General features: G+C 38.1%; 1 protein-coding gene across 2 annotated transcripts in view; it reads left to right on the forward strand.

Annotated features, from left to right (window-relative positions):
- LOC136029966 (uncharacterized) overlaps positions 1-21,947 on the forward strand; it is a 102,475-nt gene that overhangs the window by 74,422 nt on the left and 6,106 nt on the right. For both annotated transcript variants that reach the window (XM_065708527.1, XM_065708528.1), the window contains one exon: positions 78-361. In XM_065708527.1, the coding sequence (XP_065564599.1) occupies positions 78-361 (284 nt within the window). The remainder of the gene's footprint in view (positions 1-77; positions 362-21,947) is intronic.

The raw sequence follows: 21,947 nt of genomic DNA on the forward strand, positions 1-21,947 counted from the left end.
TGGTTCATTTCAGGAAAGAAATCCTGAAGTTGACCTGAAGTTTCAGGAAAGTGTTTTATAGGTATGGTTTATTGCAGGAAAGAAAAACTTGCAAGACTTTGTGAAGAGCTAAAAGATCCGACTGTCCAGTTAGCCTACCATAATGAAAAGGCAAACCTCACAAAGACGAAAGAGAAAGAGGCCAGAAAAGAAAACGGCGAGCCCGAAAAAATGGAAGTTGTAGGAACTGATGACAACGTTCAACTAACTGACAAAGAGGCCGAAGATGTAACTGGGTCTCAAGCGAAAACATCCACTTCTACGAACAAAGGAAAAGAATCTCTCAAACAGAAGCATTCAATAAATATAAAACTCAAATTAGGTACATTTTTTCTTTCCTAAGGCAATATCTAAAAGCAAAGTCGCGCCGCCATACCTTATGTTTTTGTAAATTGAATAGAATTGGGTATGGCTGATGAACTGAGGGTACGAATAGGTGGGGCTCCCGAGTCCCAAGGTACCTAGAATCCCGAAGTGGATAAGCAATAGCTTTTAATCGTTTTAAATGCATTTGTAAAGGGGTTTTCTACTATATGGTACGGGTCATTAGTAAAAGAATATAAGTTTTTTGGCATTTCAAAATGATTTCGGAAAAATTTTTGTTTTTTGTCCAATAAAAATGAAACAAAACATGTTTAACCCTTCTAAAGATAGAGCAGCTTTGGGCTAAAACTAAAAACAAAACATTGTGGCATTTTATGGCACTAAAACACTGAGAAACCAATGGTCCCAGTGGGGGAGGGGGGATGGTTAAATTTGATAAAGCATACATTTTATTATAAGGGATCCAAGCAGAAACCAACCTCACTATTTATAAAAAAGAGCTTTCTTTTACAAAGGGGTTGAAAACTAAAAACAAAAACAACAACAAAAAAAAACAGCACAAGTAATAACAATTCTGGCTATACAGTTAGTATTAATATGATACAACTGTTTTAGTAAAGGGCAAAGGGGACTTATTTTTTTTTTCACTTACGTACTTCGTATTTACTTACGTAAACTTCGTACGAACGTACTTACGTACTTGTATGTTTTAGAAATTTTGGAAGGGGCTTATTAAATTGAAATTAAAAGTTTTAGTGCTGTTTTCAGAGTCAAAGTGACTGGAGGGTAACCAGCCCCCCTGTCACGCCTTTTTTTGTCCAAAGACGTCTAATCGAAATTCTGTTTAGAATAGTTGAAAGGTCTGCCCCTGGAGATGACACCTATCCATCGCAGCCCTTTAGAAAAGAGCTGTAAGTTATGTAATTTGCACATTGTTTATATATGTTTTTGTTTTTTGTTATCAGGAAAAGGGGCATGTTTGACACTTGGAGTCCAAAAAGATCAAGAAGATTCAGGTGAGGCTTTCATGGAATGCTGAGAGGAGTGTTGAATATTAAAACACACTATGTCAGGAATGGCTTAGGCCCAAGTTCTAACTTAATACCCTACGTCTTAGAGTATTAAGTTGGAACTTAAATATTGCCAAAAGGTAATATGATCACGCTACTAATTACCACTGCTACTAAAAGCTCTACTTCTACCGCGACTATTACTAAGGTTAAGGGTATTACAGTAAAACTGAATATACAGGAATATACTGGAGGATTAATTAAAAACTTATAGGGTATGATGAGGAGGATGTTCAACTGGCCTAAAGGCAATACGTGCATACTATTTACTGTTGCTGCTACTAATGCTACTACTACTATTTCTACTAACACAATTAAGATTATTACTAAGGTTAAGAACATTAATGTAGAAATTTCAGGGAATATTTAGGGGAAAATTAACAGAATCAAAACGCACAGTGTGCATGTAGGTTGTCAAAAGGATGTATCAGCAATATCTTAGGAACACCTTACAGTACTAAGTCGAAACTTACAAAGCATTTTGTAAGAGATGTTGGACTAACCAAAGGCAATATTTACATGTTCCTATTCCTAATTCTACTGCTACTAAAACTAATAAAGTTGGGGGTATTAAGATGAAAACTGTAGAAAAGTTTCAAAGGATGTTGAACTAAATCGAAACACATTATGTGCGTGCAGGCTGTTAAAAGGGCTTATATGAAACACCTTAGGAATGACTTTGAGTGCTAAGTTGAAACTTTCAGGGCATCTGAGGGGTGATCTTGAACTAACCAAAAGGCTTTATGTGGATGCTGCCGCTATTGCTACTACTGCTACTGAGGCTAAGGGTATTAAGGCGAAATGTTCAGGGAATGATTACAGGGATGTTGAATTAAATCAAAACACACTAAGTATATGCAGGTTGCCAAAAGGGTGTATCATCTATTTCTGTGGAGCAGCTTACAGTATCAAGTTGAAACTTTCAGTGTATGTTAAGGGGAACATTGGACTAACGAAAAGGTGTTGCATACATACTGCTACTGTCACTACTTCCGCTACTGATATCACTGCTACTGAGGCTAAGTATATTAATGTAAATTTTCTGAAGGGATTGTTTAGAAGAACGTTGAACCAAATCAAAACCCACTTTATGCACGCAGGTTGTCAAGAAGGTGGATCAATATTATCCATGAAATGGTTTGGGGTTTCAAGTTCAAACTTTTATGGAACGTTCAACTACCAAAATGTCACTATGTGCATACTACTATTGCTAAAACTAGTACTGCTACCACAACTACTATTACAATTACAGCTGCTGCTACTACAGCCACTGAAGCTGAGGGTTTTAAAGTGAAACTTTCTGTGAGTGTACAAATGGTACTACTACTACAACTGCTATTGAAGCTAACGGTATAAGGTGAAACTTCCAGAGAATGTTGAGGGGGATGTTGAACTAAATTAAAACACACAATATCAAACAGTATTCATTTGATTATTTAGTTGAAACTTAGTGCATGTTGATAGCGAAGTTAAACTATCCAAAGGGCACTATGTGCGTACTGCTACTACTACTAAGGCTAAGAGTATTAAGGAGGATATTAAATTGAATCGAAACGCGACATGTGTATGCTGGTTGTGAAAAGGGCTTATCAGTAATACCTCAGGAACAGCCTAGGGTATTCAGTTGAAATTTTCAGGGCATCTTCAGGGGATTGTTGAACTAATAAAAAGGCACTACGTACATACTACTGCTACTATTTCCAGTAGTACTACTGCTGCTACTATACAATTACTATTAAGGTTAATTTAGTAAGGTGAAACTCTCAGGGATTGTCGAGGAAAGGGGGGTGCTTAACTAAATCAAAGCATGCTAAGCGTCTGTAGGTTATCAAAAGGGCATATAATAATATCTCAGAAACGGTTTTAATTATAAGTTGAAACTGTCAGCGTGTGATGAGTGGATGCTAAACTAACCAAGAAGGCATTGTGTGAATACAACTTCTGCTACTACCACTACTTCTATTGCTAATGCTGAAGGTTTTCAGGTAACTTCTCAGAAAATGGTGATGGGTTGTATTGAAGTTGATCAAAACACACCGTGTGGTTGTCAGAAGAGCATATCAGCAATATTTAAGCTGTGGCTTAGAGTATTAAGTTAAATATTGCAGGGTATTTTGAGGGGGATGTTGTTCTAAATCACAACACATTGTGTACATGCAAGTTATAAAGGGGTATATCAGCAGTATCTCAGCAACGCCTTGGGGTATTATGCCGAAACTTTCGAGGCTACTACTGTAACTACCACTTTTGCTACTGCTTTTACTATTAATGCTATTGTTAAATTAAAACACGAGAGTTAAGGTACATCCAGGTTGTCATAATGGCTTGGGGGGATATCTTAGGACTGGAATAGGGTATAAAATAGAAACTTTCAGGAAAAGTTTATGTTGGTATAATACTGAATCAAAAGGCACTCAGTACATGCTGGCTGTCAGTAGGACGCATCAGCAATATCTTAAGAACGGATAAGGATATTGAGTTGGAATTTTTAGGGTTACTACTATCACTTATGCTACTACTACTACTACTCAACTCAACTAAAAGGCCTTAAGTGAACTCATGTTGTCAAAATGGCATGGGTAGGATATCCCAGGACTGGAATAGGGTATAAAATAGAAACTTTCAGGGGAAGTTTATGTTGCTATAACCCTGAACCAAAAGGCATTCAATACATGCTGGTTGTCAGTAGGACGTATCAGCAATGTCTTATGAACGGATAAGGATATTGAGTTGGAATTTTTAGGGTTACTGCTATCACTAATGCTACTACTACTATTCAACTCCATTTAACGGGTTTAAGTGAATCCAGGTTGTTGAAATAGCATAGATACATGTCGTAAGAAGAAAATAAGGTATTCAGTTTTATTTTTTTAGGGACATTTCAGGGAGTATAAAACTAAAGCAAAAGGTATGTGCATCCAGATTATTAAAGGATCTGCATGCAATATCCACTAACAGCTCGGGAACTTTCAGGGCATATTGTTGTATATGTTAAACTAAAGCAAAAGACACAATGTCCGTCCATGTTCTGTCATAAGGGCGTACTTTTGATATTATTGGAATTGATAAAGGTATTAAGTTGAAGTTTCCAGGATATGTTGAAGAGCATATCTAATAAAATATGGATGTTAAAATAGTGAATCTACAAAACATTTAAAATGGCAAAAGGGTTTAAAGTGAAACTTCCAGGGGAGATTGTGGTGTATTCTGAACAAAATTGTAACGCACAATATGCATGCATGTTGTCAAAAGGGCGCATCACCAATATCACAGGAATGGCTGAGGATATTAAATTAAACCTTTCAGGGCTCATACAACTTTTAATACTATTACTTTGACTAATACTACTGCGACCAGTTAACCAGTTACGATTGAATTTGCTTGCGTTTATTACTACTTGCAAGCGCGAAAACTTGCGATTGTGACTACTTGCGACTGCGACCCCAACTGCTTGTGTCTGCGACTACTTGAAACTATGATTCAGACAAAATATGGATTTGACAACAGTAACTACTTACCTCAAAGCTACTTTTGACTGCGACTGCAAATACTTAATGGATATGACTGCAAATACGTGACGCTTTAACTACTTGCGGCTGTGACTACTACTGCAACAATTTGGAACTGCAACTGCGGCTACCTGCGATTGTTACTACTTATAACTGCAACTATCACTATTTGTGACTGATACTGGTACTGCTACCAGTACTAGTAAGGCTACTACTGTTAAACTAAATTGAAAAGGTTTAAGTACATTCTGGTTGTCAAAATGGCACAGCCACCATATCTCAGGAATGGAAAAGGGTATGCACTTGAAACATTCAGGGAAAGTTGAGGGGATTGTCCCGGATGTCTGTCCAACATCCTCTGAAAACCCAGCGTATGAAGTTCGACCTTCAGCGTATGTTTTTGGGGATGTTACACTGAATCGAAAGACACTATGCGCGTCTGTGTTTTTCCAAAGGGCACATCTGCGATATCCCATGAATGGCTAAGGGTATTAAGCCAAAATTGATAGCATGTTGAGTGGAAATTGAATTAAATCAAAATTCACTTTGTCCATCCAAGGTTGTCAAAAGAGTGTATCAGTGATATCTCAGGAAAGATTAAGGGGGTTAAGTTGACTCTTCCGAGGTATGTTGAGGGGGATACTTCATCAATATTTGTCTCTACTCAAGGTTATAACGTGATAATCCATAAGCCCTACAAAACCCAAAGATTACGCAGATTTTGAACACATATAATATTTTTTTATTTTTTTGATGCCATGCATAACAGTCTACAGCATGGGCACCCGCAAGGGGGGTGGGGCAAGAGAGACCTTGGCTCCCCTTGAAATTGAAGACTATAAAGTAATTATGAGGGAATCTAAGAAAAAGAGAGTAGAGTAAAGAAAAGCCATGGAAGCATAACAGCAAATTAAAAGATTGAAATGTGTTACGACCCATGGCTGGCTACCAACCAATGGGTTTTCTCCTAATTAATAAAAAAAATCTTTTTCTCGAAATAAATAGAAAAATAAAGAACTCCATTAAACCAAACCCCCTATGCCTTCCCAAGGCCAGAACATAATGTACACATTACTGAAAAAATTCTAACGAATTTGTATTATCAGTTTAATATACATATACTGATATTTATTAACTAAAATGTTAATAATATTTGGTTTACCAAAGTTACAAACATTTAAAATTAATTATTTTTTTAAGTAAAGTGCACATTCTGTTCTTACCTTGAGAAGGCGTTGGGGTTTTGAGTCCTATTCATGTTAATTTACGCTCGTTTTGAGTTTGACTTAGTTATTTATTGTAATTAAATAAAAAAAAACAAGTTTTTTAACTGAAAGTAAGGAGCGACATTAAAACTTAAAACGAACAGAAATTACTTCGTATATGAAGGGGCTGAAGTTTGCCTCTTTCTCTCAACTGTACGTTTTAAAACAGTAAAAAACTTTAGCGTTAAGAGCGGGACGTTGAGGAGGGAGCAGCCCCTTTCATATACGAAGTAATTTCTGTTCGTTTTAAGTTTTAATGTCGCTCCTTACTTTCAGTTAAAAAACTTTACTTTTCGGTTACTTAAAAAGGCAACTAGAATTTTTAATTTTTAACGAATGTTTTTATTAGTAACAAATATACGTAGCTTACAAATTAACTTACGTAACGAACTTCTATATTCGTATATTTTTTATTATGTATATGAGGGTGTTTTCCCCCTCGTTAATACCTCGCTCTTTACACTGAAGCTGTAATTTTCTCAATTCTTTAAGATTGACCCCTAAATCACAAAGGCTGTAGAATAAATAGTTGAAATTACTAAAAATACTTTAGCGTAAAGAGCGAGGTATTTAGGAAGAGATGAACCCCCCATATGCGTAATAATCTCTGTTCGTTTTAAGTTTTAATGCTGGTCCTTACTTTTAGTGGAAAAAACTTTTTCATATTTATTTTTTCATTGTTTCTTTAAAAATAGCGCTAGAAAATCCTGTGTCCCCTTCATGGAATTTCTCTTCTCCCATGACCAATACCTCCAAGGGAAGATCCTCCTACGTAGCCCCCTCCCCTCAACCCCCCAACCAAAAAATCCCCCTGAAAAGGTCTGTACACTTCCAAATAACCATTACTGTATGTAAACGCTGGTCAAAGTTTGCAACTTGAAATTCCTTCCCCGGGGGCTGTGGGGGAGTAAGTCAGCCCCAAAGACATAGTTATTAGGTTTTTCGACCATGCTGAACAAAATTTCCGTAAGAATGAGCCCTCCCACGACATTCTAGGACCACTTGGTCGATACGATCACCCCTGAAAAAAAACAAAACTTACAAACAAATAAACACGCACCCGTGATCCTATAACTTTTACGGGGTGTTTCCCCCTATTTTCCAAAACAAGATAAATTTTCTCAGGCTCTTAACTTTTGATGAGTAAGACGAAATTTAATAAATCTAATATATAATATATAATAAATCTAATATAAATCTATATATTTAAAATCAGCATAAAAATCTGATTCTTTTGATGTATCTATTTATATCAAAATTCCGTTTTTTAGAGTTTCGTTTACTATTGAGCCGGGTCGCTCCTTACTAAAGTTCGTTACCACGAACTGTTTGATTTCTGTTTGTTTTCGGGTTTCATTTATTTATCGATGCTGGCTTGTAGTAGTTTTACGATTGGTAGATTATTTGATTTTATTTTTACTCATTTTTGGTTTAATGGAGTTCTTTTCTTTTGTTTGAAAAACTTATTTTGTGTAAAAAGTTTTTTTTTAATTAATTTCTTTTCATTTTATATTGACATAGTCTTTTAAAGGAAAAAGATAATAAAAGTTAAAAGCTTCTCGGTTTTTCTTTATGAATTTATAGTTTGACCTCCTATTTGTATACTGGAGAAGATTTTTCTCTATTTTTTAACAACGTATACCCTTTTAAAAATCTGGACACAAACAGTAGTGTTTAATTTAGTTTTATACCTCCTCTAGTTGACATGAAATAGAAAGCATGATATCATTCGCCAAAAAAAATCTATCTATGCTCTCTGACCCCTTAGATATAAGCACACTTTTTTGATTTGGTTAAATTTTAAGGCCAGAAGTAGTAATAAAAGCATCCCCAAAATTTGAATATAATACCCTCAGTCTTTCTTGGGATACTGCTAAGATGCCTTAATGGCAATTAGCATTGACACAGTGCATTTTGACTTAATCTTAAGGTAACATTTAATTTTTGAACATAATGGGAAATTGTATAACTGTGAGGGATTGATCTACGCAATAGCTTTAGAGATACAGCTACAAGACAGTTCAGCTATGCTTAACAAAATAGGTATCTTAAATTTTGATTGGAAAATTATGAGCTAAAGAGGAGGGCTGATTGCCCTCCAATCACTTTTGGCTCTTAAAAAGGGTACTAGAACTTTGAATTTCCAACCAAATTAGCTCCTTTAACATATCAACAATATTACTTGCTTTGATGGAGCAACGCTGCCTATGATGTTGCTTATATGCCCTTTTAGTACTTACATGCGTATAGTTTTTTCGTTTCATTGAAACTCCCCCTAAACGTTTTAACTTAGTCCCCTTAAGTGTCATAAGTCACAGTAACTGTAGATGTAGTTTCAAAAGTATACATATAGTGTCTTCTGGCTAGTTCAAATCTGTTACAACTTACCCTGAAAAGTCTTACTTAATAATGTAAGCCGTTATTGTGATATTGCTTTGTCACCCCATTGACAATCGACAAGATCATAAATCAGTTTGACTTAGTTCAGTATCCGGCTAAATATTCCCTGAAAGCTTCACCTTAATACCCTTAGCTTGTGTAGTAGCAATAGTTATAGTAGCTTTAGTAGCAGCATGCACGTAACAGCTTTTTTTTTCAAAATCCCCTTGAATACACGATGAAATGTTAACTTAACACCATCAACCCGTCCTGAAGCATTGCTGATATGTCTTCTAGACAACCTATGTGGGCATAGTTTGTTTCATTTATTTTAATACTACTACTACTACTATTAATAACTCACTGCAGCACCAAGCCGCCTGAGGCCAACACAGCTACGCACGCTCCTCCTCCAACCTAATCTATTTAAAGCCTCCCTCTTTACACCCTCCAAGGAAGTTCCCATTTCCTTTAAATCTTTAATTATGACATCCTCCCAACACAGACAAGGACGACCTGCTTTCCGTGTAGCCCCAGACGGTTGGCCAAAAAGGACAATCTTCGGTAATCTGTCATCCTTCATCCGTAGAACTTGGCCTAGTCATCTCAACCTTTCTTTCATTATAGCCCTAGAAAGCGGGATTGAACCACATTTTTCGTACAACTTACTGTTATGAAATACGGTCATTCAGCCGGGTACCCAGAACAATCCGTAGGCAATTTTTCTGGAATACATCTAGTAAATTTTCATCTGCTTTTCGGAGTGCCCATGTTTCAGAGCCATATTTGACGACTGCCATCACTGTAGCTTCCAATATTCTGATCTTGGTTTGCAGACTTATCTTTCTATTCTTCCAAACTTTTTTTAATTGTGAAAAAACACCCTGAGCCTTAGCTATTCTACTTTTAACATCTTCACTGCTCCCACCATCTTTACTAATAATACTACCAAGGTAACTAAAGCTCCCAATCTGATCAATCTTTACGTTACCTAATGTCACCTGTTCATCTTCACTTATTCCTAGCCTTAGTGACTTAGTCTTCCTAACATTAATTTTCAAGCCTATTTTAGCACCCTGAACTCGGCAAAACCTCTAAAAATTCATTCATTTTGCTCACACTTTCATCTAATATGCTTAAATCATCAGCATAAACCAAGTCCAGGAGCGTTCTTCCTCCCCATTTGATTTCATGGTCTCCAATTGCCTTTCCTGTGCTCCTTAAGACGAAGTCCATCAAAATGATCCATATAAAGGGGGATAGAACACAACCCTGCTTAACTCCTGATTTAATACAAAACCAGTTGCTAACCTCATTTCCTACCTTAACCGCAGCAGTATTATTCTCGTACACAGCACAAATCACTTTAATGTATTTTTCTGATATACCATATAACGATAAGACCTTTGTTAACGCTCTTCTATCAACAGAATCGAAAGTTGCTCATAATCGATCAAACTGAGGACAACGAAGGGACTTCCCAATTATTAACCTAAGAGTGAATACTTGGTCGACACATCCTCTACCTTTTCTAAAACCGCATTGTTCTTCCCTAAAAACTTTGTCTACAGCATCTCTCAGTCTAAAAAGTATCATATTACTCAGTAATTTGCTACCTACAGAGACCAGACTAATGCCTCGATAATTACGACACTCATTTATTTTAATACAGTTACAATATTGTCCAAAATTTTCGCCTTAATACCTTTATATTTATTAGTATTATTGGTAGCACTAGTAGTTATAGTAGTAGCAGTAGGAGTAGATTTAATAGCAGAAATCTTTTTTTTAGTAGCAATAGTAGTAGTAGCAATAATAATAATAGCAGCAGTAGTAGTTGTTGTAGGATTAGAAGCAGTAGTATTATGATGCAAATATTGTCTTTTGGCTAGTTCAACATCCCCCACAACAAGCGTTGTAAGTTTTAATTTCACATATGAAACTGTTATTAAGATATTTCTGATGTGCCCTTTTGATAACCTGCATACGAATGAAAGCTTGTCATTCGTACAACAGGAATTTTCAGAAATATTCTCTGAAAATTTCACCTTCATACCCTTAGGCATAGTTGTAATTGCAGTCAAAGCAGTAGAATAACTACTCAACTTAATACAATTAGCCGTTACTATGATATTGTCGATTTGCTCTTTTTTAACCTGTATATTCGTATACTTTTTGAAATTTTCATCTTAATGCCATTAACCTTACAAATAGTTGCGATAGAAGTAGTAATTGGAGCAATAATAATAGTAGTAGAACTTGTTGCAGTAACAGTAGTAAATGTTGCAGTAACAGTAGTATTAGTAGTAGTGTGCACATATTGCCGTTTGGTGAATTGGTCTTCCCCTTTATGTATTCTCTGAGAATTCCAACTTAATACACAGACAATCCTTAAGATACGCTATTTTGACAATCTAAATGCACATTGTCTATTTTGTTTGTTTGAATTTGCCATCAATGTTCTCTCAAATTTTATCGTCATAGACTTCGCCTTAATAGTACTGTTATCACAGTAGTTTCGGTGATAGTAAAGGTAGATACAGTGTTAGTGTTGTATTAGCAACAGTAGCAGTAGTAGCAGCAGTATTATTAGCGATAGTAGCATGTGTATATTGCCTTTTGGTCAGTTGAACATCGCTCTCACGATGCCCTAGAAGTTTCACCTTGGCATGTTCAGCCGTTCCAAAAATATTGTTGCTGTGCGCTTCGGACACCCTTTTGACGCCCTTTTCACCTTAATACTCGAAGCTTTACAAATTGTTGCAATTGAAGTAGTAGTTGGAGTAGCTTAGTAGCAGTATTAGCACTAGGGAAAGTAGCAGTAGAAGCATCAGGAAAGGTAGCAGTGGTGTTAGTGTTAGTTGTGACATGCTTGTATTACCTTTTTGTCAATTGATCTTCCACTTCAGGTATTCTCCGAAAGATTCAACTTAATACCCAAACCAATTCTTGAGATATATCCTTTTTGCAATCTGCATGTGCATAGTATGTTTTGATCTAGTTCAAATTCCCCCTCAGTATACTGTCAAATTATCACCTTCATACGTGTAGCCTTGACTGTACTAGTATCAAAGTAGTAGTGGTAGTAGTAGGAACAGCAGTAGCAGTAACAGTGTATAATTATTAGTAGTAACAGTAGTAGCAGCATTATTAATAGCAGTAATAATAGGTATATTTTGCTTTTGCGCAACTGAACATCCCACTCATGATGCCCCGGAAGTTTTCTCATGGTATGATAAGTCGTTCCAAAAATATTCCTGATATGCCCGTATCAACAATATGTGACGCCTAGTATGTTTTTATTTCGTCGAAATTCCCCGTAACTTTTTCTAAGATAATTTTTTCAATATCCTCAGCCTTAATGGGACTCGCAGAAGTATTAGTTTTAGTGACAGTTGTAGTAGTAGTAATAGTACTTCTGGTAGCAGTAGAAGCAGCAGTAGTGGTTGTAGTAGCAGTATCGTGTAAATATTAAATTTTTGGTCAATTGATCATCTCCCTTATCATTTGCTGAAAATTTCAATTTATTATACTCAGTCATTCCTGAATTACACCCTTTTGACAACCCATATACACATAACAAGTTAATATTTAGTTCAACGCTCCCCTCAACATTCCCTGAAAGACTCATCTTAATACCCTTCGTATTTTGGGAAAGTTTAAGTCAAATACTTATATATTTTCCCAGTAACATATGCTATATGGAAACAAGGAGCAAATTGCATAACTTGCAGCCCTTGCCCTGAGGTCCCGGTAGGAGGGATTGACATCCCCAAACAAATAATTACTGAGCTTTACTACAATAGTAAAAAAAAAAAGATATGTCCAAAAACTTTGTTTGGATGCTTGTTGTGGAAAATAATGGGCGTTGGGAGGGGGGTCTCTCAAATCACTTTGACTCTTAAATAGGATACTATACCTTCCAAATTAAAATCAAATGAAATCCTTTTGAATTTAGTACCTTATATGCCCGCAGGGCATAACTTTAAGGCCTCGCCCCGAGGATCTGAGGGGCTGTGCCAACCCTGGAGGCATTGTTATATGTTCTTTGGACTATTTCAAACAAAATTATCATCGCACAATTTTAATCAGATACATTTGGATAAAAGATGGGCAGTTGGGGGGGGGGTAGTTAAACTTCATCGCTATTGACTCTTAAAACGGAACTAGAACTTCCAATTTCAACCAAATGAGCCACCTCTAAAGTCTATACAACCATCCCTTCCATTAGAACCTTAAATGTCCCAGGGGCATCACTTATAACCCTCGCCCTTAGGCTCTCGTGGTTTGTATCAACCTCAAAAGCCTTGTAATATGATCTTGGACTATTTTGAATAAAAGGCGTGTCTCGATATATCTAATGGCTGATTCTCAGGAAAGCGCGACATGTTTGTGTGTGTGTTTTGTGGAGGGGGGAGGGCTGTGCCCTGATAACTTTGACGCTTAAATAGGGCACTAGAACTTCCGATTACCAATCCAATGAGTCCCCGCTAAGGCATATACGACCATCCTTTCTATAAGAACCTCATATACCCCCAGGGCATAACTTACAACCCCTGCCCTGAAAGCTCTATGGGGGAGGGGTGGTCTTCCTCACAGAAATCTGGACCCTTCAACTACGACGAACAGAAATTGTTATTGCCAACTTTTACCTTAATTGCCTTAATTCTCACTTCAGAGCGATAAGGTCCAATGAATCTGTGTTGCTCCGTGCGTCCATTTGTAACCGTGAGTGATGATGACTGGCACCTGTTACTGATCTGGATTATGCCAGCAGTATTTCCAGTTCCTGCATGACCACTCGTTATCCAAAGACTTCTTGAAAGTTACAGGTGAAGTTGCTGACACTGTAGACTTGGAGAGGGAATTCCAGTTGTTGACAATTCTTTCGGAGAAGAAGTTTTGACGCATTCTTGTGTTCACGTGGCATTTAGGAGGTTTCTTTGAATGGCCTCTTGTATGGGATCGGTAGGACTTATTCAGGTTGAGAAGACTAGATGTGTCATTGGAGAGTTCATGAGTAAGCAGCATGTCACCTCGTCTGCGGCGGTAAACCAGAGTGGGTAATTTGAGTTTTTTAGTCTTTCATCGTAGGGGAGGTCTTTCAGCCCATTTATAACCTTGGTGGTACGCCTTTGCACACCCTCAAGAAGTCTCGTGTCGCCTTTATATTGGGGAGCGGCTATGCAATTTCCAAAGTCAAGGTTGGGTCTTATGATGGCCTTATAAAGTTTAAGAAAGACTTTGGGTGATCTGCTCGTAATAGATGTCTTGAGTAGGCCAAGTCCTGTGTTAGGTTTAGAAACCACATTCCTTATGTGGGAATGAAACTTGAGCTGATTATCAACGAGTATACCTAAGTCCCTTTCTTCATTGTGGGTTTGAAGATCAATCCTTGTTCGCTTGTCAGGATCCCACGTTGAGTACACTGCGTTTTCATTACTTGGTCCAAAGTGCAAAACGCAACATTTGCTGATGTTGAATGTTAGTAGCCACTCTTCAGCCCACTCGTTGATATGGTCGAGATCGGATTGGAGGCTTGCGCTGTGTGCCGGACCGAAAAGCTTAGAATCATCGGCAAATAGTGTGATACTGTTGCTGACCCTGGTGACTAAGTCATTGATGTAAATCAAGAAGAGGGTTGGGCCAAGGACTGCACTTTGTGGGACACCACTGATGATATCGCAAGGTTTGGAGTAAATCTTCTGACCACCTGATCCAAACAGTCTGACCCTTTCTGTGCGTTTAGTGAGAAAACACATGAGCCAATTGACCGTCGTCTTGTTCAGGCCTGCAGAGAGAAGCTTTATGTGGAGCCTTCTGTGGGGGAGCTTATCAAACACTTTGGCTAGATCAAGGAGAATCAGGTCAACAGGTATACTAGCTTCGAGGAGCTTGGTGATGATGTTATAAGTTTCAAGTAGATTGGTTTCCACCGACTTGTTGCGACGGAATCCATGTGGGTTATTAGAAAGTATCATGTGGGTTGTAAGATGGTCGTGGATTGCATCATTCACGATTTACTCAAGAAGCTTGGCAACTTGGACGTTAGGCTGATTGGTCTTTAGTTCTCCGCTCTGGCTTTGTCCCCTTTCTTGAAAATGGGTGCCACATGTGCCTCTTTCCAATCAGATGGAATAGTGCCGGAGTCAAGCGAAGACCGGAAGATGTTTATAAGGGGTGCAGCGATGATGCTTGCAATTTCTTTCAGTAATCTCGGATGGATTTGTCTGGTCCAGCAGATTTGTTGGCATCAAGGTTTAAAAGTCGCTTTAGTACGGCAGCTTTGTCTACGATTATTTCGGTCATTTGACTTGTGGTGTTGGATAGAGGCACTGGTGGTAGTTGACCATCTGGTTCGGATGTACAGACGGAGGCAAACTGTTGGTTGAGCAGCTCTGCAATTTCTCTTAGATCGGTTGCTTCATTATTGTCTTCCCTTGCCAGTCGTTTTATGTTGCGGTAGTTATGATGTCTGCTTGAAACGTAGTTCCAGAATTTCTTGGGGTTATTTTTGCAGTCGTCTGCGAGTTTGGACTCAAAGTCCAGGTGCAATTGCTTAGTTAGTCGGCGCAGTTTGTTACGTGCAGTAGCAAACTTAGCATAGTTAGCTTTGTCCCCCTTCTTTTTGTACTTTTTCCAGTAGCGGGATTTCCGATTCCTCTCTTTCCTGATTTCCCTGGTCATGTATGGTAGGGTTTTAGGTTTGGCGACCATCTTAACCGATATATGCTGTTTCTCCGCATCGAGAAGAAGGGTTTCGAAGATGTTCGATTTGTCTTCCAAAGGTCCTTCGAAGATATTGTCCCAATTAACATTAGATAAATCACCTCTAATGAATCTGTAGTCAACAAATATCTCCGTAACGAATCTGTTGGTTATTTTCTTGATCGATGTCTGGATTTCTAGCAGTAGGTGGTCGCTCTTTCCAACTGGTGACATGTAGTTGATTTTCTGGACTAGTTCTAGATTGTTCACGAAAGCTAACTCGAGGAGAGATGGCTTCTGGTGTAAAGGATCCCGCGTTGGCTGGCCTACAACTTGGGTGGGGGAGAGATCGTGGATACATTGGATGAATGGGGATAATTCCTCTTGCGGACAATTTGATGGTGATATTGTATACGGGAATCCATCGCTCCAAGCTATATCAGGGAAGTTAAAGTCTCCATCAATGAGTAGGTTTCCTCTGAAGTTGGTGGTCCCTTTTTCGAAGACACAGGCAAGTGCCAACATTGACGGTGATGAGGGGCTTCTGTAGATGCATCCCACCCTGATTAGAACATTTTGCGAGTTCTCAGCTTCACAAAGATCGAACCATACTGTATCGAGATTTTTCAATTGAAGTGATAATTGCACAGGTTTGATGAAATACGAAGCTTTAACAATGGCTATAATACCTCGATGGCAATCAGGGCTTGAAAGATTAGATATTATCTGGTATCTCGGGATTTTAACATGTTGGTCAGGTAGTTGGTTCCGGCTATTCTTTGGTCATACTTGGGTAAGGAGGATCAAATCATAATCTTTATTATAAATTGTTGACCTGAGTTCGTTGGTTTCGTTTGGTAGCTGGTCTATATTGGTGATGGCTACGCTGAGATCGATGGATATCCGCACTTCTTCTTCGCCATCCGCTTTCGAGTCACTTTCGCTTTTATCAATAGAAACAAAGCTCATCTCTTCTTCTTCTTCCTGGAAAGCGTCTGCAGTTACAAACGAGTCTGACGATTTATCACTAATAATGTCACTACGGGTTACTTCATCATTCTTATTTTTACAAAGAATGGTATAACATACTATTTACACTATATACTGATGGTGGGATGACAATTGAAATCACACCACCATTGCTTCCGGGTTTTTTTGGACGATTTTGTTGCCTTGAATGACCAGATTTAGTTCGCCAATTAGATTCACGATCACGTAGTGCTGCCAGTAGTAGTTTTCTGCTTCCCTTGTCAGCTTTAACCTTGTCGTGGCGGAACTGTATGGAGTCGTTTTTGTTTCTTCTTTTGTATGACTTATTCACGATTTTTCTGGGCAACAAACGATCGGTAACTGTGAAGATAATCGGTATGGTGGTGTTGGACGGATCTTGAGCGGACACTGCAGAAGGTTGCTTATTCAGACGCCTTACACTTTTGATAGTAACAGGCAGGCCGTATTCTTTCTGTAGAAAGAATTTGTGCCACAGTGAAAGCTTTGTTGGCTGTCTTTTGCGCTTCAACTGACAGTGTAGGGCTGATTAGGATCCCCAAAGCGATGAGATTGTTTTTATGCTTTTGTCTTTCTCTGTCGGTTCGTACGGCCTCGGCTACCTTCTTGTCTATTTCACTGGCTTTTGTCTCTGAAGCAGCTTGCAGGCCGTCTTCTAACTGCTTTTTAACTTCAGTCCGCATGTCATCGAATCTACAGTGTTTAACCAATTCACTTTCAATGTCCCCAACTCGTTTTGTAAGACCTGACAGTATATCTTTCACGTCGCTTTTGATATCTTCCTTAAGTTGAGTGGAATTGTTAGGGGAAACGAACGAGGGTTGAGGGAGGGGGGCTGGCTACTCTAAAATCATTTGACTCTTAAAAAGGTCACTATAACTTCCAATTTCAATTCAAATGAGCTCCATCCGAAGTTTATACGATCGCCCATTCCACAAAAATTTTATGTGTCCTCATGGTATAACTTATAACCCTATCCCCAGGGCACTAGGGGTTTGTCTTAATCCTGGAGGCATTATTACATGTTCATTGTACTATTTTGGACAAAATCGCTACCTCATAATTTCAATCAGATGTGTTTGGTGAAAAGAGGAGTTGTCGCGGAGGAAGGGCCTAAATGCCCTCCAAACCCAAGTTCCATGTTGTATGATACTTAGAATTTGAATAAAATGGCTGTCTCAAAATTTCTATTAGATGCATATCAGGACAACATGACGTGTGTGTGCGGGGGGGGGGGTAGTTGCTATCCAATCACTTTGAGCCTCCTCCGAAGTTTATACGACCACGCTTTCTATAAAAAAAAACCTTATACGTCCACAGGGCACAATTTACAACCCTTATCCCTTCGGCTGGGGGGAAGGGTATTTGTCATCCCCAATGACACAATTTCCGGACCTTTGAACTACGTTGACCTAAATGACAATCTCAAAATGTTGATGGAAAGTGTTTTAGGAAATGGTTGATGTGGGGTGGGGCATTCGCCCTCCGATGACTTTCTACTAACAAAAAAGGTACTATTCCTCTCAATTTCCAATCGAGTGAGCCCTTTCTGAAGTTTCTACGACAACACTTTCTATGAAAATCTTATATGCCACAAGGGCATAACTTACAACCCTTGTCCTGAGGGATGTGGGAGGGAGGGGGGTTATTATCTTAAAAAATATAGTGCCATCTTCGAGAAAAAAATTACAGACAAATAAATATATGTACACAGTTATTACTCGTTTAACGATACAATATTGTTTTTAATCTTGGAAGCTTCATTATTTTTTTTTTCATTAATGTTGTTTGGCATTAACTATTTGGGGGAGATCAGTTCTTTTAATCGATAAAGTATGCCTAAAACCTCATAAAGTGTATTATTAGGCAATATGTGTTTCAAGTTATAGCGATAGGTTTTAAAAAAAGATAAAATTTTCCAGAGCCATTGTTAGCACATAGGGAGTTGAATCAAAGTTTCAGTTTCTGGGTCTTTTTTTTTCAGAGACAGGTAGCAGGCCTGTCACTCAACTATACGGCAGTGGGCCCCATATAGTCATTTAGAGTATCAATCCACTATGTTACCACGAAGTTTGTGATCGGTCCTTTGAAGAAATATGGATCTAATAAGTAACATATAAATAGGGTCTACCAAGACCCTAAATAAATAGGGTCTTACCCCCAGGCCTCTCTTTGTATGGACTATCTTTAGTCCAAGCCTGTAATAGGAGTTTTGTGGAGTGATATCTCCTTATATTGCAGAAGCTATGGGCTTGAATTTAATCGTGTTCTTTGAGAGGGTCACTGGGATTTGAGAGGGCTGGCAGCCCATGTTCCAAATTATCGAGAGTCTTGTCTCAGATAGGACCTGAAAAATTTTTTTTTTTCAAGTTTTTATAAAATGGTTTTCAAAATAACATTTTACTATTAAGACTAATCGAGATAATAGTTACCATTCTTGAAACGGCTACAAATTGAAACGTTTTCTCATTAGCAAGCTTTTTTTTAAATGTGTTTTTTTAAATTTTAGTTATTATGGGACGTGGTTCGTTCTTTGCTTGGTTGTAGTTATTGCTACACCCATGGTGTGTCTATCTTTAGTGCACAAAAAGAGGAAGAGTCGAGAGGGGTAGTAATCCTTCAATCTTATATTTAAAATAGCCCTGGGCAAACCCAGAAGACGAGCAGAAAATAAGTTTTTCGAGAGAAAATAAAAAGTGATATTAGAGAGATATCATTTTGTTTTTGAAGAACGTAACTATCCCCCCTCCAATCCCCTCGTCTTCCCGAGGTTCGACTTATAGTTCGACTTTAATAGTTCTTTATTTAACAATAAAATCCATAAACAAAAAATTGCTTCAAGACAATCTCCCCCATAAGGCTCCATGGCCGGGAAAGAACAGGGGAGAAAAAATACCAACAACAAAAAATATAAACAAAGTCCAAAAAACAAAATTGAGTCGCCCACCTTAATAATCTCCAAAAAATGACGAGCTAGGCAGGGGGTAGCACATGATTTCACCAACTCAATTAAACATCCAACTCAATCCAGAGACATCAACTCCAAGGGAAACCGGAATACAAAATAAAGAGACAAAAAAAAACAACAACAAACAAACAAAATTATTTACTAGCTTGAAAATCTCTAACATAGTTTTTGAACATACCAAACGAGTGGCAGCTTCGCACGAACTCTGGGAGCGTGTTCCAGATCCTGTTGCAAGCTGTCAGAGGGTTGAATTCTGACCTCACTGACGGTGTGTGAAGAACCAGTAAATTGTTGGAAGTGTGGAGATGATAAGTCGATTGATCAGAAACATAAGATATATTATTACATAGGACAGCAGGAAGATGGCCGTGCAACTGTAAAAAATGAAAGAAGAACAAGAAAAAAATAGAGAGATTTCAAATCAAGCAAGGGTTTAAGTGAAAATCGGTTAGTTTCCTGAATAAGAGTCTTTGCTTTATCTATTTGCAAGTTTTGAAAGTGGCTTCAGAGACGAGGGAAAAGTTGACATCCAAATAACAGAACAATATGAAACATAAGACTGAACTAGGCTGCAGAACATGATTCTAAGAATCGACCCTGGAAATATATATTTGAGCTTCCTAAGGATTCCGAGACTCCTGGAGACTTTCATTTTAATCAGGTCAATGTGATGCTTGAACGAAAGATTTTCATGAAGCAAGATGCCTAGGAATTGAACGTAACGATCCTTAGGTCTACTTAGAGAACTTCTTGACACATTTATTTCATTTAAATCAGGGCAAGCCTTTGAGACTCTGGAGAAAATGAGAAAACATGACTTTTCGACATTTAAGGCAAGATAATTTACATCAAACCACTGGATAACTCTTTCAAAAAGGGCTATCATCCTTGAACGAAGATCAGACTCAGTTCTACCAGCTGTGCCAAGAGTACTGTCATCAGCAAAAGCAATAAGTGTATCCGGTAAGGACAAACTCTTGTCACAGCTAGTGGCGGATACTGGTTAACAAAGATGACAGCAAATGATAGGTTTTAAATTTTTAACTGCATTAATAAGGTTATTGACGTAGATTAAAAAGATTATCGGCCCAATGACAGATCCTTGTGGAACGCCAAACTATTCCAGAAGGATTAGAAAAGTCCGGATGAACCGAGATGATTCGACCAGATAAATATGGTAGAAACCATGAATAAGCATTCCCTCTTATACCAATATGGGACATTTTCAAAAGAAGAATCTTGTGTGTTAATGAGTCAAACGCTTTTCGAACATCAAGAAAAAGAGCAACAGGTATCAAACCAGAGTCAAGAGCTGAATTTAAATAATTCAAGAGAGTTGCATATGCATGCTCAGTTGAGTGTTTCGCCCTAAAACCAAACTGAAAGAAGAAGTCGAGAAAGCATAGCTTTATAAAAAAATTTACTAAACACTGATAAAAGAGATATGGGACGATAATTTGCAGGTTCATTCCTTGATCCACCTTTAAAAAGGATAATAACACGAGCACGCTTTAGAGCACTTGGGAAGACACCATTTTCAAAAGAAAGATTGACAAGTCTCGTGAGGGCACATACAATCACAGGAAGAATGAACTTGACAACCTTAGTCGGAATACGGTCTGGGCCAGAGGATGAAGAACCCCTCGAACAATTGACAATTCTGGCTATTTCAGCTTTAGAGACAGGTTCCAATGCCATTGATTTAGGACAAGGCGGTCCTAGATAAGACCTAAAATCAGGTAGAGAAGAAGAAGGACTTACAGAAGAGGCTGCAGTTTTGCCAATATTAGCAAAATAGGAAGTAAACCCATCTTGAACTTTTAGCTCACCCTTTACATTTTTGCCGTCAATCACAACACTTGAAGGGACAGAAGGAGGCAGAAAAGATGGCCTGATAACAGAATTGATTACTTGCCATGTCTTTTTAATGTCTTTACCACACACAGAGAATTTTCTATGATAAAATAACGATTTAGCCCATCGGCAAAGCGAATTGTAAACTCTTCTATAAGCTTTGAAAAGTTGAAGCCGAGAATCACGCGAAAATGGCTTAGAGCACCTGTAAGCCTTCCAAAGATAATTTTTCTTCTTCCAACTTTTAAGGAGTCCAGGGGTCATCCAAGGATTCAAAGGGGTTGTTCTTTTCGATTTTGAATTTGACTGGGGTGCATCACATGTATCAAAGATAACTTCTTTCAAAGAATCATAAAACGAATTAAACAAAGAATCTATGTCAGATCCATTTTCAGAAATACTCCACGAACGACCTGCCAACCGTGACCTAAGAATATGCAAGCCCTGATCATTAAATTTTAAAGAGGAAAAACCAGCTTCTTGGCTCCTTTTTGGCAACGAATCGGAAAAATCATACATGGAAAAAACAGGAAAAAATCTGAGAATTTCACTCACCAATATAGAATTTCGCACCAAGGTCAAAGATGAAAAAATATTATCAAGGAAAGAAGTGGTAGTGTTAGTTATGCGAGATGGAATGCATGCAGAAGGTAGTGTTCCACAAGCGAGCATTGTCGAAAGAAAATTCAAGGACGAGGATGACCTCCGGTCACACAAATTAAGGTTGAAGTCACCCATAATTACAAGTTCACATGAATGAAGTTGGATTATTTCCAAGACCTCATCAAGAATCTGAAGGAAAGAGGGAACAGACCCACTAGGA

The sequence above is a fragment of the Artemia franciscana genome, chromosome 8, assembly GCF_032884065.1.
Source record: "Artemia franciscana chromosome 8, ASM3288406v1, whole genome shotgun sequence".
Lineage (NCBI taxonomy): Eukaryota > Metazoa > Arthropoda > Branchiopoda > Anostraca > Artemiidae > Artemia > Artemia franciscana.